The sequence below is a fragment of the Tachysurus vachellii genome, chromosome 2, assembly GCF_030014155.1.
Source record: "Tachysurus vachellii isolate PV-2020 chromosome 2, HZAU_Pvac_v1, whole genome shotgun sequence".
Lineage (NCBI taxonomy): Eukaryota > Metazoa > Chordata > Actinopteri > Siluriformes > Bagridae > Tachysurus > Tachysurus vachellii.
In genome coordinates, this window is record NC_083461.1 from 5,385,965 (window position 1) to 5,401,690 (window position 15,726).

At 39.4% G+C, this 15,726-nt stretch overlaps 2 protein-coding genes across 3 annotated transcripts; both read right to left on the reverse strand.

The window, feature by feature from the left end:
* Positions 1-2,139: 2,139 nt before the first annotated feature.
* On the reverse strand, positions 2,140-10,339 carry LOC132859019 (matrix-remodeling-associated protein 7-like). The gene is made up of 4 exons (XM_060889574.1): positions 10,110-10,339; positions 9,304-9,475; positions 4,709-4,817; positions 2,140-2,463 (listed from the first exon to the last, which is right to left on the reverse strand). The coding sequence occupies exons 1-4, from the start codon at positions 10,254-10,256 to the stop codon at positions 2,349-2,351; spliced, it is 543 nt and encodes a 180-aa protein (XP_060745557.1). The 5' UTR covers positions 10,257-10,339; the 3' UTR covers positions 2,140-2,348.
* A 962-nt stretch (positions 10,340-11,301) lies between these two features.
* Positions 11,302-14,856, reverse strand: srsf2a (serine and arginine rich splicing factor 2a). Of its 2 annotated transcripts, XR_009650034.1 has the most exons (4): positions 14,350-14,856; positions 13,460-13,772; positions 12,125-12,218; positions 11,302-11,605 (listed from the first exon to the last, which is right to left on the reverse strand). XR_009650034.1 is itself a non-coding variant. In XM_060894626.1 (2 exons), the coding sequence occupies exons 1-2, from the start codon at positions 14,703-14,705 to the stop codon at positions 13,472-13,474; spliced, it is 657 nt and encodes a 218-aa protein (XP_060750609.1). In that variant the 5' UTR covers positions 14,706-14,856; the 3' UTR covers positions 11,302-13,471. The 2 variants fall into 2 exon arrangements, 1 of the variants encoding a protein (XP_060750609.1); XM_060894626.1 differs by having other exon boundaries at positions 11,302-13,772.
* Positions 14,857-15,726: the final 870 nt, after the last annotated feature.

The following is a 15,726-nucleotide window of genomic DNA, read 5'->3' on the forward strand; positions in this document are numbered from 1 at the left end:
TTACTATTACTATTGTGCCGGACAAAATTTCGGCTCATTGAGGAACTTTTCTAAGCGATCCGAGTACCGGTACTTCCGGTACCGGGTCTCAAAGTGGCCTTTTTCCCCATAGACTCCCATTATAAACTTTGGAGGTTTATAACTCAGCAAGCTTTCGAACTATCTACACCAAACTCGGCCAGCTCCTTTAGGGTGATACTCTGAACAAACTTTTAAATTAGTGTACCGACTGGCCTTCTGGTTGCACCGCAGCCCCGCCCCCAAAATATGCAAAATCAAAAACCTTTTTACAACATGGACATGTGACATATCAAAACACTCAGAACAATGAGGGGAACTTCCTCACGTGTATTCTGATGACGTCACGTGATGTCACGTGATTTCACGTGAAAATAAAAGATTAGCACAACATGGACATGTGACATATAAAAACACTCAGCACAATGAGGAAAACTTCCTCAAGATGACGTCACATGCTCGTCTCGACTAGCCTCCGGGATTTGCCACGTGCAAGCACCATTCACATTTTCTTCAGGAAATGTACGTTCTAGTTTATAATCTTACTCTCCAGTGTCACCTAAATAATGATGAGGTTCACTATTAAGTCTGTTTCTTCCCATGGCTTCTTCCTCATGTCATCTCTAGGAGTTTTTCCTTGCCATCACTGCGTCTGGCTTTAATTTTTTTAGTTCTACATTTTTATATTTCCGTAAAGCTGTTTTGAGACAATGACCTTGGTTAAAGGCTCGATACAAATAAATTTGAATTTAACTGAATAATCTTATTTGCTTCATCTATCAGTGGGTTTAAAGTGTGGGTTTACACACACACACACACACACATATACTGTACATACATACACAAATACAGTGGTGTGAAAAAGTGTTGACCCCCTTCCTGATTTTTTATTTTTCTGCACGTTTGTCACACTTTAAAGTTTCTGATCAAATTTAAATTTAAATAAAAAAATATATATATATTAGTCAAAGATAACACAAGTAAACACAACATGCAGTTTTTAAATGGTTTTTATTATTAAGGGGAAAACAAAATTCAAACCTACATGGCTACAAGTGTTTGCCTGAGGAGTGGCTGGCCGACCAAAATTACACTAAGAGCGCAGCGACGACTCATCCAAGATGTCAAAAAAAAAACCACAACAACATCCAAAGAACTGCAGGCCTCACCTACCTCAGTTAAGGTCAGTGTTCATGACTCCACCATAAGAAAGAGACGGGGCAAAAATGGCCTGCATGGCAGAGTTCCAAGACAAAAACCACTGCTGAGCAAAAAGAACAAAGGCTCGTCTCAGATTTGCCAAAAAACATCTTGATGATGCCCAAGACTTTTAGGAAAATACTCTGTGGACTGATGAGACAAAAGTTAAACTTATTGGAAGGTGTGTGTCCTATTACATCTGGTGTAAAAGTAACACTGCATTACAGAAAAAGAACATCATAATAACAGTAAAATATGGTGGTGGTAGTGTGATGGTCTGGGGCTGTTTTGCTTCTTCAGGACCTGGAAGTCTTGCTGTGATAAATGGAACCATTAATTCTGCTGTCTACCAAAAAATCCTGAAGGCCAACATGTGGAGTGGACTTTGGAGTTTTCTAGTCAACGTGACCTAAATCCTATTGAGATGCTGTGGCATGACCTTAAAAAGGCGGTTCATGCTCAAAAACTCTCCAAATTGGCTGAATTACAACAATTCTGCAAAAGATGAGTGGACCAAAATTCCTCCACAGCGTGTAACAGACTCACTGCAAGATATCACAAATGCTTGATTGCAGTTCTTGCAGCTAAGGGCGAACCAACCAGTTATTAGGTTTAGGGGCAAACACTTTTTCACACAGAGCCATGTGGGTTTGTAGTTTGTTTTCCCTTAATAATAAAAACCTTCATTTAAAAACTACATGCTGTGTTTACTTGTGTTTTCTTTGACTAATATTTAAATTTGGTTGAGGATCTGAAACATTAAAGTGTGACAAACATGCAGAAAAATAAAAAATATGGAAGGGGGCCAACACTTTTTCACACCACTGTACACACATACGTATACACACACATACATAGTATACATATAAAGTATAGTTTAGGTAGCATAGTATAGTGTTTACACAGACAAAGAGAGAGAGATATTTTACTACAATGTTTTACTGTGTGAATTGTGTGCAGTTTAAATCTAATACACATTTACCTTTATTAAATACATTTTTTCCTCACATCCATAGAGTCCAGACTTCAGGACATATTCAGGACCCACACTTCTGAACAGCATTAACAATAAGTATTAGTGATAACGTTTCATGTCCATATTGCCAGAGCAGTTGTTGGTGCAGTTTTTTTCAGATGGAGTAAAGCTTAAGCTGTTCCTCCATGTCTTTTTCTGTCACCTCTCCAAATGTGTCCTGGTTTTCTTTAAGCAGCTTGAAGATAGCGGCGAGCTGCTCCTGCTGAACCCTGAAATGAAGATGTTTGTAGAAAGATGAGAAATGGACAGTGCAGTAAATTTGGCATGAGATTTGTCATTGTTTACACAATCTCTCACTCTCACTCACTCATTTTCTACCGCTTATCCGAACTACCTCAGGTCACGGGGAGCCTGTGCCTATCTCAGGCGTCATCGGGCATCAAGGCAGGATACACCTGGATGGAGTGCCAAACCATCGCAGGGCGCACACACTCTCATTCACTCACGCAATCACACACTACGGACAATTTTTCCAGAGATGCCAATCAACCTACAAGGCGGAGGCGGGAATGGAACTCCCAACCCTGGAGGTGTGAGGCAAACGTGCTAACCACTAAGACACCGTGTCCCCACTTTTTACACAATCATCTGTTTAAATAATTTCCTGCTTACAATGGAGTGTTTGCTCATTCTGTTATTTGCTGTGCTAACGCTTAATGATATATAATTAATGATATAGGAAAGTGTGTGTGTGTGTCTGTGTGTCCACTAGGGTTGGGTATCAAAAGAAATTTTCCGGTTCCGATTCCCGTTTCTGATTCCGATTCCATAATAAAAGAAATGTGAAAAATAATGAACAATACTGAAACAATTCCATCTGTGCTTATTAATCACTCTTTAAATATTTTAAACAGAGCATTTCAATTCATATCAATTTCAATTTAAATAAATCCAACATCAAATTTAACATCCAGAATTACAACTTAGCAAAGCAGTTAGCATTTTTTCTGAAGAGCAATTTCTCTGGGAGAAGACGAGACCTTTAGTGGCTTATTGTATCTCCAGCGGTGGAGAAAACCCTCTCAGAGGGGGGAGATTTGCTTCATTGTTGTAGCTTTGGAAATGAATCCAAACTTTAGACTTTTTTTAGACATGTTTAACACAAAGCGTACTTCAGCACAGCAGCGCGAGTGACTGATTTCTGTGGTAAGCTGTGTTAATTTGGTTGCGTGACTGTAAAACAATTAATATTCAGGAGGTAAGACATGGCTATTTAAAGTGACCGCTCCCAGGGCTTTGCCCGTCATCGCATTGGAACCGCGTTTGGAACCAAAACTTAAAAAGTCCGCGCGGTTCCTGTTCCTGTTAAAAAACAGAACCGGTTCTGAATAAGAACCCGTTCTCGGTTCCCAACCCTAGTGTCCACTGTATTTCATTACACAGGACTGTTAATGTAAAATAACAACTGTCAACTACACTTATGGAAAGTATATATGCTTAAGCAAAGTTCAGAAAGTTCTAAACTATTCACAGCACAATGTTCGTATCTCAACAGGACATGGATCTTAGCGTGTTTGTCGGACATGTCATCGTGGAAGAAGTTAAAACTCACTCACAGCAAAACTGAACTTCTGATCATCGGGGATGTGGTAGCTCAGAGGATAAGGTGTTAGGCTACTGATCTGATCCACCAAGCGGCCACTGCTGGGCCCCTGAGCAAGGCCCTTAACCCTCAGTTGTAAGTCACTCTGGATAAGGGCGTCTGCTAAATGCCATTAATGTAAATGTAAATCATTCCAGGTGATTTATCCACGGGTCAGGATATTGCAATATCCCTAATAACAATCGGATCTCCCCTGCACGGCTTGCAACCTCGGCGTAACCATGTAGCTTGACGAATCAGATTCAAAACACTGATGTTTACCTACAAAGCTCTCATGACTCCTCGCACAGCACTTGGCACCTTAACATCTGTCCCACCATCTCTCAGGGTAAGAAGTAGTAATACATCAAGTTCTGGCACCGAGTCAGTTGAATGAACTTTCTCTAGATGTGTATATTTAAAAAAAACTGCCCGGTGTTTTAGGTTGATGGTATCCTAACTTTGTAGCCTAGTGAGCCAGTGTTAATGTGTTCATCAACAGAGACTTAAGGGCACGTTTGAACATTGCACTGGACGTCTGCCAAATACCATAAACGTAAATGTTTTTCTATTTTCTTTTCGTTCTATCACAACGTTTGTTTCTGTATGTGTATCCATTGTAACAAAAGGACTCTACGATATCATTTTAAATATTTAGAGCTCTTTTTTTCTACATCAAATTGCAGTTATTTAGAGTAAAAGGTATGAGGAATGAACTGAAAGTAAACTAAAATATCATGAAAATGTGAAATGCACTCAGACTGACATGGACGTTTTATTTTATTTTTTTCGTATATATTTATTTCTTTTTCCAAACTTATTAGCCTGCCTATGAGAGAGAGAGAGAGAGAGAGAGAGAGAGAAATATTTACCTTTGTTCTTCCTCCAGCTCTTCTTTACTCATCATTTTCTCAAGCTGGCTCGTCCGCAACATACCGGGCATGTACTTTAGAGCCTGATCCTCATTATCCATCCTGTTTACTGTCACACACCCAAACACACACACACAAATTGATGACATGATTGGCATATTTTTGCTTTCACAATGCCAATTGGACACTCAGTGGCACAAAAATAAGGGCCCCAGAACAATCATTAACATTTAACATTAAATTAATCATCACAGTCTTTATTCGTCCTTATTAACCGCCTGGTTAACCGTATTGTTTATATTTTAGGACCAACTAAAAGACTAAAAATAATAATAATAATAAATATAATAATAGTGCATGCATTTATTTTTTCACCAAAAGTGGCCAGCGCTTCAGGTTTAAATCTGAATATTGACAATTATTTTGAGCACTAAACAGATTATTTACTGGAGGGTTTTTTTTTTGTTTTTGTTCATTAATAATGAAAAACACCTGTTTAAACTGTTTAGGACATGGACCTTATTTAAAACAATTGTGCACATATTGACCCCATGACATCTACCTAGCAGCCATTTATTAAAGACAACCAGCAAAATAAAGGTGCATCTTTCCGATACACCATGTTCAGTTTGCTTTTCTAGGACACGATGTCGATAAAACTACTTGAATGAATTGATCTGACAGGTAAATATGCAGTAGGAGGTTCTGGAACCGATCCAGACACTGTGTTGGTTTTTACACTCTGGCCATTATGTACATTACACACTTTTAGTTAAATATGTGACACAATCTTACACAAACCAAGTGTAGATATGATGTTATCTTCTAAGGTATCCGATGTAAGAAATGACAAATTAACAGGTTATAGTGTTCTTGTGTTATATAATGAGCTTTTTTAAAAGTGCTTTTGGAAGACTTTTATAATAATGCATTAAAAAACAGAGCAGGTTAAAGCGGTATTGGAACTTATCTCTGCATCACAATCAACACATCTAGCTTTTAGGCTTTAATCCTCTTTAAACATATTATTAACTGCAGGTGGCAAAGCGAGTTTTTTCGGCTAGGCTACGTTCGTGTTGAACCAGGCGGAAGGTGTTTCAGCAACAACTTGTCATTTCTTCATCTGTCCATTTCCATTTGAAGTGGATTTATAAACGAACGAGAAAAACATCAAAGTGGAAAGAAACGAGAGAAAAAGGCTTCCGCTACAGGAAATGCAGTTACAGGTAGTTAAAAAAAAGATATTAAAATATTGAAAGGATTACAAACATCATAGTTTTATTAATACCAGTTTGTTATCTGATTGAGTGCAAATCCCACCCGTATAGTGGGGTTGTGAGGGCGGGGCTTTAGAGGGCTTAAGCCCGTCATGTAGTGTCAAGTGCCACTTTTTTTAAGATTGAAAACATTTTACACCATAAATAAAGTACATATGTGCTTATTTTATATATATTTGATTTTCCGGTCAGCAGGTGTATATTATATATATATATATATATATATATATATATATATATATATATATATATATATATATATATATATATATATGAGCAATTTTTTTTGTTTGCACTGTCTTTTGTCCTGCACTGTCTTTCTGTCTTTTGTCTCACACTGTTTGCACCAGGTTGCACAGATGCACTTTATGTATCTAGGACTAACTTACTAAGTCCTTAGCTCTGTATTTGTGTTATGTAGCACCACGATCCTGAAGAAACATTGTCTCATGTCACTGTGTACTGCAACAGCTATATACGGTTGTAATGACAGCAGCGAGGATGAGAAAAAAACGTCCTGAAGAAAAAAAAACTTCTCCTCTCTTCTCACACCAGATAAAGCGATTGTAAACATTTACTCTTCCATATTTCTTGGGTAAGAGAAGACCGAATTTGCATCACAAAACATCTCACTCTCACTCATTTTATACCACTTATCTGAACTACCTCGGGTCACGGGGAGCCTGTGCCTAACTCAGGCGTCATCGGGCATCAAGGCAGGATACACCCTGGACGGAGTGCCAACCCATCGCAGGGCACACACACACACTCATTCACTCACGCAATCACACACTATGGACAATTTTCCAGAGATGCCAATCAACCTACCATGCATGTCTTTGGACCGGGGGAGGAAACCGGAGTACCCGGAGGAAACCCCCGAGACACGGGAAGAACATGCAAACTCCACACACACAAGGTGGAGGCGGGAATCGAACCCCCAACCCTGGAGGTGTGAGGCGAATGTGCTAACCACTAAGCCACCGTGCCCCCCCTCACAAAACATCTGTTCTTCTGAAAATTTCCATTACAGACACCGTTCCTTCCAATCGAATTGGGCTCTAAATGGGATATTGTGGTCATGAGGTACACCATCGTAGGTGTGATCGCTTCACACTTCGGGTCCTCAAGCTGAATAATTCAATCTCCATAACAACAAAGGAAACAGTCTGGATCTCTGATGTTCCATCGTTTGCTTTTGTGTCAGGAAACTAAACAGCCATCCCACACAAATAAGTTGCGCTGAGGTATCTGAGTAGGGAATTCGACGGGAACGAAGATCCCATCAAGCGCTTTAAACGATTCAGTTCTGTAAACAGAATCTGTTTAGCCGAAGTTTACAATCACCCGAACGTGTAGTTGTGTAGGCCTAGTGTGTTGTGATGACGCTCCAGCACCATCTACTCTCAAAACCATGTATTTGCAACTTAGAATAATGCGACGCAAACATTTACAGGATATTAAAAACGCTCCACAAATAAAACTGATCTGAATCAGACATTATTCATAATAACACTCTCTGGTGTTTATAACAATTTATAATCACACCCTCCAGTGTCACCCAAATGAGGATGAGGTTCTCTTTTGAGTCTGGTTCCTCTCAAGGTTTCTTCCTCTTCCATCTAAGGGAGTTTTTCCTCACCACAGTCACCTCAGGCTTGTTCATTGGGGATAAATACAAACATTTAAATATAATTCTAAGTGTAAGTCTGAGCTATTTGTACTACATTTCTTATGTTCTGTAAAGCTGCATTGAGACAATGTCCATTGTGAAAAGCTCTATAGAAATAAAATTGAATTGATTTCAGTCCAGTGGTTTTGCAGTAACTAACTCTGACATTAATATTACTCAGAATCGGCCAAATTTCCTCGTGCAATTATTCTGCACTTTTTTTCAGTTCAATAAATAAATAAATAAATAAATAAATAATAATTTTGTTATACAGGTGGTGTTGATCTTTTTTTTATAAAATGTGTATATGCTTGTAATATAATAATCAAACGTACTGCAGTGGAGACTGAACGCTTGTTGGTCCGTGATTTAGTGATGAAGATGATTCTTTTGATTTCCTCTTCTTCATTATAATGCATTTTATTCAATCCCTACTAAAAACACTAAAGCGAAAAAAAGCTAAATCCTGAGATGAAGCAATAAATCAGACAAGCCTTTGACAATAAAGATTAAAGCAAAATGATGTTTCGAATGCAACTAATCAAACGACGGGAAACACTTGAAGACGACCAATCGGCTTTCAGAGAAATAACTGCTGTTAATCAGCAGGGTATCAAGAAGGTGAGAAATGCAAATGTCTCACGGGTGTGAAAATGTGCTCAGGAGGAAAAGCGCACGGATTGATCACCATAGCGACAGCTGACTTTAGACCAAAGTTTCCCTTTAACTCATCCACTACATCCCTGTATTTACATGTACAGTATGGACCTGAAGTTTTATGTAATGTTTTTCTTTTCGAATGAAATGTTTTTCTTCTTACATCATAGGTAACAAGAGGTTAAGTGTGTTTAACGTAGTCTTCTTGGCTTTCCCTTTCCTCCTCTGACCTCTCTCACTGATTTGTTTTGTTTTTCACACCATTGTGTGAACCTCTAGAGACTGTTGTGTATGAAAATCCCAGGCGGCGAAACACCTCACTTCACTTCAGCAACCACACCACGGTCAAAAATCACTGAGTTCACATTTTTCGGTGTTTCTGATGACTAATGAATCACATTTGATCACAACGACATCTTACCAAAACTGCGCCTGCAAGATCGGGAGAATCACGAAGTGGGTGAGTGTTGGGTGACGCTTTTAGAGTGTCAGTGAATAATACAGAGCTAAAAATATTGAGCTCCTGTTTCCAGACACTCATTAATTAAACTCTAAGTTTGAGGTAACTCTAAGCTCTTTGTGGTGCTCATAGACCTTTCGCAAGACCTTTTCAATCTGGACACGTGTGCTGTGGTCCGAATCTGAGTGTGTTTGTTCCCAGCGCTCGTCTCACTTGATTCTCTCAATCCCCAGTGCATTTGTGTTTATCTTGGGTCAAAACAAACTTTAAATTATTAATATTTTGGTTCTATGATGAGCATTAAGGTGTCTCCACTTTGTGTTTAGTCCCACAATGTTCCCATGTCGCTCATGCTACATGTGTGTTGTGGAAACTTATGACGTCGTCATCGAACTAAAGCACAGGCCGAACTCACACCACCTCCTACAGGTAGTCTCAGTTTTGGTACCATGTTGTGCTTCCCAGCTTTTCTTACAAGAACCACGCTCTGGTTCAGGTAACCTTCTGGTGTGAAGGATTTCTTATTCACCTGAGAGTGTGTGTGAAGACTCGTCGTTCTCTGACTCGTCGTTCTCACACTGATCCCAGACACTCTCTTGCTGGTTCGATGTGCATGGCTCATCCTGCAGCTCTTCAGTCGTCTGTGTTGTACATTCAGATTTAGATTCAGATTGAGGTTCAATGAGTCCAGTGGGTGCTTCCTGAGACAAATCATACGTTCGTATTTCAGAGAAACGAGAAAAAATAAACGGATATCAATCCTGCCTGCTCTGCAGAATATACCTGCACTTCAGAATGAACCATAATGGTTAAAAAGAAATAATAGTACATAATAGTACATACAATTTTGAAATCTTGAAACATTAAGTAAATCAGGAAATATTTAAAACTTTCCTACAAGATATACGTTGAACAGGAAGATCATTTTGTGTAGAAAAATAATTTGTTTAATTCTTTTTTCTCAATATTTTGACATTGTTTTGTTACAATGTACAACATCGGTCGTTAGTATGTCTTTAATAATAATAATAACAATAATAATAATAATAATAATAATATCAATATCAGCAAATGAAAAACTTTTTAAAAGCAAGTTTTATTTTTAAGACTTATTTTAATGGACAATTATTAACAGAGTTAAAGGAAGTGAGTTTTATTATCCCAGGGTGTGACTTTGTCTTTTCCAGACTGACTGTAAAATGCATCAGGAGCACAATTAACAATTAGACACTTTTAAAATGTTAGTGGTCAAATATCCAGCATGCAAACACGACTTATTAAGTGACTTGGTGCATATGCACGTTATAAACACTACATAAACACTAGTCATCCTACCGTGGCGCTCGTGCCCTCCTCGTGCTCTGTGCAGGCTGTTCTTGTGGCTGTTTTTAGCGAAACTCGTTTTCTTCTAAATAAAACAGCTGTGAGAAAACCAGCGAGGGTCGTGAAAGCGACAGAAAGCAAGATGAACCACACGTCCATAGCTTTTTTGCTCGATCCGCTACCTACAACAATAAACAACAAACTATAGCCTCGGGATCAAATCCTATAAATCCCATCAGGGGTTTGTGTGCATCATTAAAGCGCGGAGTTGCGCAGACTCAGTACTGCGCAGGCCGCAAGAACTACCTGTCGCGTGAGACCGTGAAAAAAATAAATGTAGAACAGCAGAGTTTAACTTATATATATTTTTTACAAATAACATTAAAGACACTAAGAACGTAATAAAGGCAACAAGCTATTGCTGGCCTTGTGAAGAAATCGCCGAAAATACGAGACTTCCGGTGCATCATTGATCGGATAAAGGCTGTGATTTTTTTAAAGGATGAGATGCAAAACAAAACAAACAAAATCTTAAAAATATAAAAAGCAAAAGACAGCAAAATGTCAAATTAAACATAAAACTCGGAATTAAAAGTCCTTAACAAAATTATAACCGTTCATATAAATTTAATTTCATGGTCAAAATAAAACTTAATTTACTTTATAAAGTAATTAAACTGAATAAAGTAAAAGTTTGTACATATTAAATGTGGAACATTTCAGGCTATTTTGGGTCCATTGGCATTTTGTTTGCCAAACTTTGCTGCAATTGCTTTTGTAATTGTTTAAATCACGTATGACAAACTGCTTCAGTGCAAATGTTTATTTTCAATAAGCTATTTTTGAGAGTCAAGCTAGTTTCTGTTGAGCTTAAAAAAAAAAAAATATTAAACATTTAATATACGGTCAGACATTTTCCCCCTCCAAGTCTATTTAGTCTTCATTCTGAAATGGATTTTATTTTAAAACAAAAATTTATGTTTCATGGTGAAACTACAGAAAGGTTAACTAAATGATCACAATGCAAAACCATCTCGTGCATGTTACAGTATAAAGCCAGAATCTTGTGGGCTTTATAACAAGATTCAGTTTTGCACATGCTTACGAGGAATCCTGCATGTTGGCACGGCGACTCTTCAGGCAAATGCTCAAGACCGGCTGCTAAATGAACATGTTCGCAGAATCAAGACACGTACACTGCAGCTTTAGCACAAAAATGTTTATTAGCATTCACATGGAGCTTACAGCCGTGTATGTTTCCAGAGAACAAATGCTGCCATTGAAAACGTGATAATGTTGGTGCACTACCTCCCACTGCGTAAATTAATCGAACGAAAGGTTTGCAGGAAGGACCCACGCAGGTCATTCTGCTGCAGCTTTTAAAACCGTCAAATCAAGGGTGTTACACGGGAGCAATCAGGAGAATACTGGAAACAGCCAAGCACTCTGCACTGCAACACGCCACCTTAACAGCTAACCAGCAATACTCAACTGCTGCGCAACTGCGCCTAGTGCACAAAAGATACAAGGGAGAGCATTAGAAATATCACAGATTTGCCAAATTAGAAGGTTTAAAAAAAAAAAAAAAAGGAAATCCAAATGCAACAGGTAGAGAACGTGGTTTTTACATGAAATGTCCAATTTCTTAAATCACTTGCATGTGTTAGGGCTAAACATCTGGCCAGAGGTTACATACAGAGTTGGGGGAAAAAAAAAATCAGCTTTATTACATTACAGACTTGAATACACACTGCATTAAAGAAAAGACGTAATGGATTGAGTAAAATGAACTTACTTTATTGGCTGGAAGATTACTTACATGAAGTACTAAACAAATGCACAAACTAGCAAAAAAAAAAATGAAGAAAATCTTTCCACCTAAGAATTTCACTTAAGCGCAAATATTAAATTCAATGATCACACTTCAAAATACGATACAGAAAATTCTGGTCAACTGAACAAAGGCAAAAAAAAAAAAAAAAAAAAAAAAAAAGCTAAAAAGATGTAGACCAAGTGTTTGCAACAACCTTTTGGTCTGATAAGGTGAATTTAGAAATCCTCAGATGGACTTTTCCTTTCGATGTGATCCTCAGAATTGAAGACTCATTCATCTGACATCATCTAGGAAAGAAAAAAGTCAGTGAGTTTTGAAGAATTTAAGACAGTATAATTATACAAGCTTCTGTTTGCTTGTATAGTTCCTACATTTCCATAAAAGCAGCCATCACTTAATTAAACACTACAGGCCACCTTCAACTTTGCTTAAAAGTAAGAAAAGAAAAAATCCTGTGATTACCAAAAAAAAAAAAAAAAAAAAAATCAAACCTTACATTCTTTTTTTTTTGTGAGCAACAGTGTTGTAGAGTTGCTCTGTTGTCAAGTTATTTACCCTAAATTGGTGTTGAGCAACCTCAACGAATGAGGAAAAACCTGGGGGTAGGGGATGCGTTTCTGAAAGCAACTTTAAGACGTCAGCAAAAGAAAGCAAATCAAGTTATTTTTAAAGAAATCGTGTGTCACGTCTCTGACTCCTTACACGAGCTTTGAGAAAGCATCCCTCTTTCTGTCCTGCTTTCGTCTATGGGCGTGACAAGGAAGATGGAAAAAAGGCCTCGGTCCGTCGTCCTGCGAACGTACCTCAACACCACCTCAACACTCATTGAGACCGACCTGCTCCATAGCAACCGCCAAGCAGCAGCAGGCAGCCAACGGTCGGATCACACACTAACTGCTCTCAAACTGCCCCCAAACTCCTCTTTTGCATACGGGAATCAGCAGCTTGGAGGAAAGAATTCCACATTAAGGTAAAATGTTTACCACCCAGAATCTATTGGTTGCAAATAAAAAAATACTTACGGTTTTACCTGTCGTGGCTTCCAAACCGGGTTCTGGTTGTGCCTCTTATTTATTAACTACAGTCATACAATTCCTAACGCCATTGCCGACGGCAAAGCACTAATCCGACACCTGCGTAATATCGGAATCTCTTAAATAAAAAAAAACTTTCCTATAACTGCTGATAAATTTGGGTTCTTGTCCTTTACATATGATTTTCTTTACATAAATATCATTTAAGCTTCCTTCCTGTAATACCATAATTCTCCAGGTCTACAAATGACTTAGTTTCCCAGAAATATCCAAGAACCCCATTTTTGATTTGAGCATTAATGTGCCACGTCATTGTTTAAAGCCATTTTGTAATGGGCTTGTATTAGTGTGTGCGTTAATGTAGTAGTGTTTAAACAGGTTTTAATGTTAAGCTAGTTGTGTAAATATGTTTGAGGCTTAACATAAAAGAAGAAGAAAGCATAATAAACGACAGTAACAGACCCAGAGGTCAGTGTCCTGTCCTGGGTTTTTACCTGAACTCGGGCTCACGACTCTGTCCCGTTGGCCTCAGGGGATTTGGGTCTGCTCCTGCTCCTGGACCTGGACTTGGATTTAGACGCTCTGTTGGAGCGCGGACTGCGACTCCTGGAAGGAGACTTGGTCTTAGATCTGGATCGGGACCTGGAAGGAGATTTGGATTTGCTCCTGCGGGGCGTGCGGCTCTTAGACCGGGAGCGGGACCGAGAGTAGGACCTGGACCTGGAGCGGCTGTAGCGGGACCTGCTTCTGGAGCGAGAGCGGCTCCTGCTGCGGGACCGGCTGTGTCTCCTGCGCCGGGGACTGCGGCTGGAACACAAATAACGCGTCAACACACAATATACAAATTGAACGGCGTGTAAAAAAAAATGGCGGGCGAAACGTCCGGTGACGTTTGTGTTCGACGCCATCGAACGCTCTTAAATCGCTAAATTAGTTGTGTATTTATAATTAATATAAAACACATGTTTTTCAACACATATTGTAATACTGACTAATTAGTTACTCATTTATTGTGTAGACAAACTCTAATCTGGCTCGGCCTTGTAGGCCGCAGTTGCACCGCGCTGGTAGTTTCCTTACAAGCGGCTTAACAGCGCTCTATTTCGGATCCCTTCCCCAAGAAACACCGAGGCTCGAATTTGTTTACCAGGCCTCGGCTGCACAAAATATGCAAAAATATAAACTTAAAACATGACTCAAAAATTGATAAGTTAAAAAAAATACTTTACACGCAAGAAAAGAAACGAATAAGTTTCGGATGGTTTGTTGTTTGTATCCTAACCACGCCGTGTTCAACAGGTCGCCATTTGTAATCCGGCCTTAATCACGTTACCTGTCGCTCCCAACGGCGCCATGTTTGTGTTAGTGTAGTTAGGACACCAACCTGCGGCTCCTCCGTCCGTAACCGCCGTATCTGCGCGGAGGTCCTCCCCTGCGGCCGTAGTGCGAGTCTGGCGGCCGGCCGTAACGCGCCATCTGCACGCGGAGCTCCCGTCCGTCCAGCAGCGCGCCGTCCATGGCGTCCATCGCGTCCTCGGCGTCGCGCTTGTCGTGGAAGCGCACGAAAGCGAACCCGCGGCTCTCCTTGGTGTAGCGGTCCCTCGGGATGTACACGTCTCCGACGCGGCCGTACTTCTCGAACACACGCCGCAGAGTCTCGGGCGAGGTTCGGTATGTCAGATTGTCCACTTTCAGCGACGTCATGCCCTCGACATCGGGCGGCGGTCTACCGTAACTCATGTCTACAGCTCTGTACTCACCTGGTCACAGCAGAACGTGTAAAGAGAACACAATCGATAAGACTGGAAGGAAAGAAAGAAACGTTACCCAACGCACAACCGAGCACGCCGCGCGGATAAACCTAAAATGGCGGCAAGTTCACTTCCTGGGACGGACTTCACACCAAGCGGAAGTGGATTCCTCTTTATTGCGTCATCGCTTCAGCTCCTGGTCAAAATACCGTATTGTTTTTGCCATTTTATTACCTAAGTTCTGAAAGTATTACATGCATATGAATTATATTTGTGTCCTAAAAGTGCATATTAAAAAAATAAATAAGTCTTTGTTCCAAATTTGGCGTTTTGGTGAAATTCTGTATTGTGTGCTTGCACCTGCTTTATTATTTATTGTTTTGCTTTTATTTAATGCTTGATTAGAATCAGAATCAGAAAGAGCTTTATTGCCAGTTTTCACATGCGAGGAATTTGTTTTAGTGACAGAGGCTCCACAGTGTAACAGAATGATATATACAATATATACAACACAAGAAGACAGAATATTTGGTCTTAGAATAATACACAATATCATGCAATACCCTTCACTTCCGGGAGGTGGCGCAAATCTGTCTTCACATGAATGTTTTTGCAGTTGTGCTCATTATAATAAGTTATCATTTCTCTGGAAGCATCAGCCTTTTTCTCACATATATACATTACAGTGAAGTTCTTTCTATGTGTATCCCAACATAGTGCCAGGGCTCGAACCCTGACCAACAACCCAGAGATTCAACTGCACAAAAAACACCAATTACAGTATTCACAGGCACTATTACGTGACAGATTTATAAGGTAAACAGATCACAAATAAAAACACGTAATTGTTGATACAGTGAAGCTTTCATAAAAAGCTGCATTTTTATTTTGTGTTTTTTGTAAATTCAAGAAAGAGAAAAAAAGAGTGGGTGATGACAGAATGGTGTTTATAGCTGAAAGAATCAGAATCAGAATCACGTTTATTGGTCTGTGTTGACACACACAAGGAA

Excerpts from the sequence above, each read along its gene's own strand:
- LOC132859019 (XM_060889574.1), bottom strand. The coding sequence starts at position 10,256 with ATGGACGTGTGGTTCATCTTGCTTTCTGTCGCTTTCACGACCCTCGCT. Across the intron at positions 9,476-10,109 it reads AGGAGGGCACGAGCGCCACG|GAAGCACCCACTGGACTCAT; the intron begins GTAGGATGACTA and ends GATTTGTCTCAG. Across the intron at positions 4,818-9,303 it reads GTCTTCACACACACTCTCAG|TAAACAGGATGGATAATGAG; the intron begins GTGAATAAGAAA and ends GGTGTGTGACAG.
- srsf2a (XM_060894626.1), bottom strand. The coding sequence starts at position 14,705 with ATGAGTTACGGTAGACCGCCGCCCGATGTCGAGGGCATGACGTCGCTG. Across the intron at positions 13,773-14,349 it reads TACGGACGGAGGAGCCGCAG|CCGCAGTCCCCGGCGCAGGA; the intron begins GTTGGTGTCCTA and ends TTTGTGTTCCAG.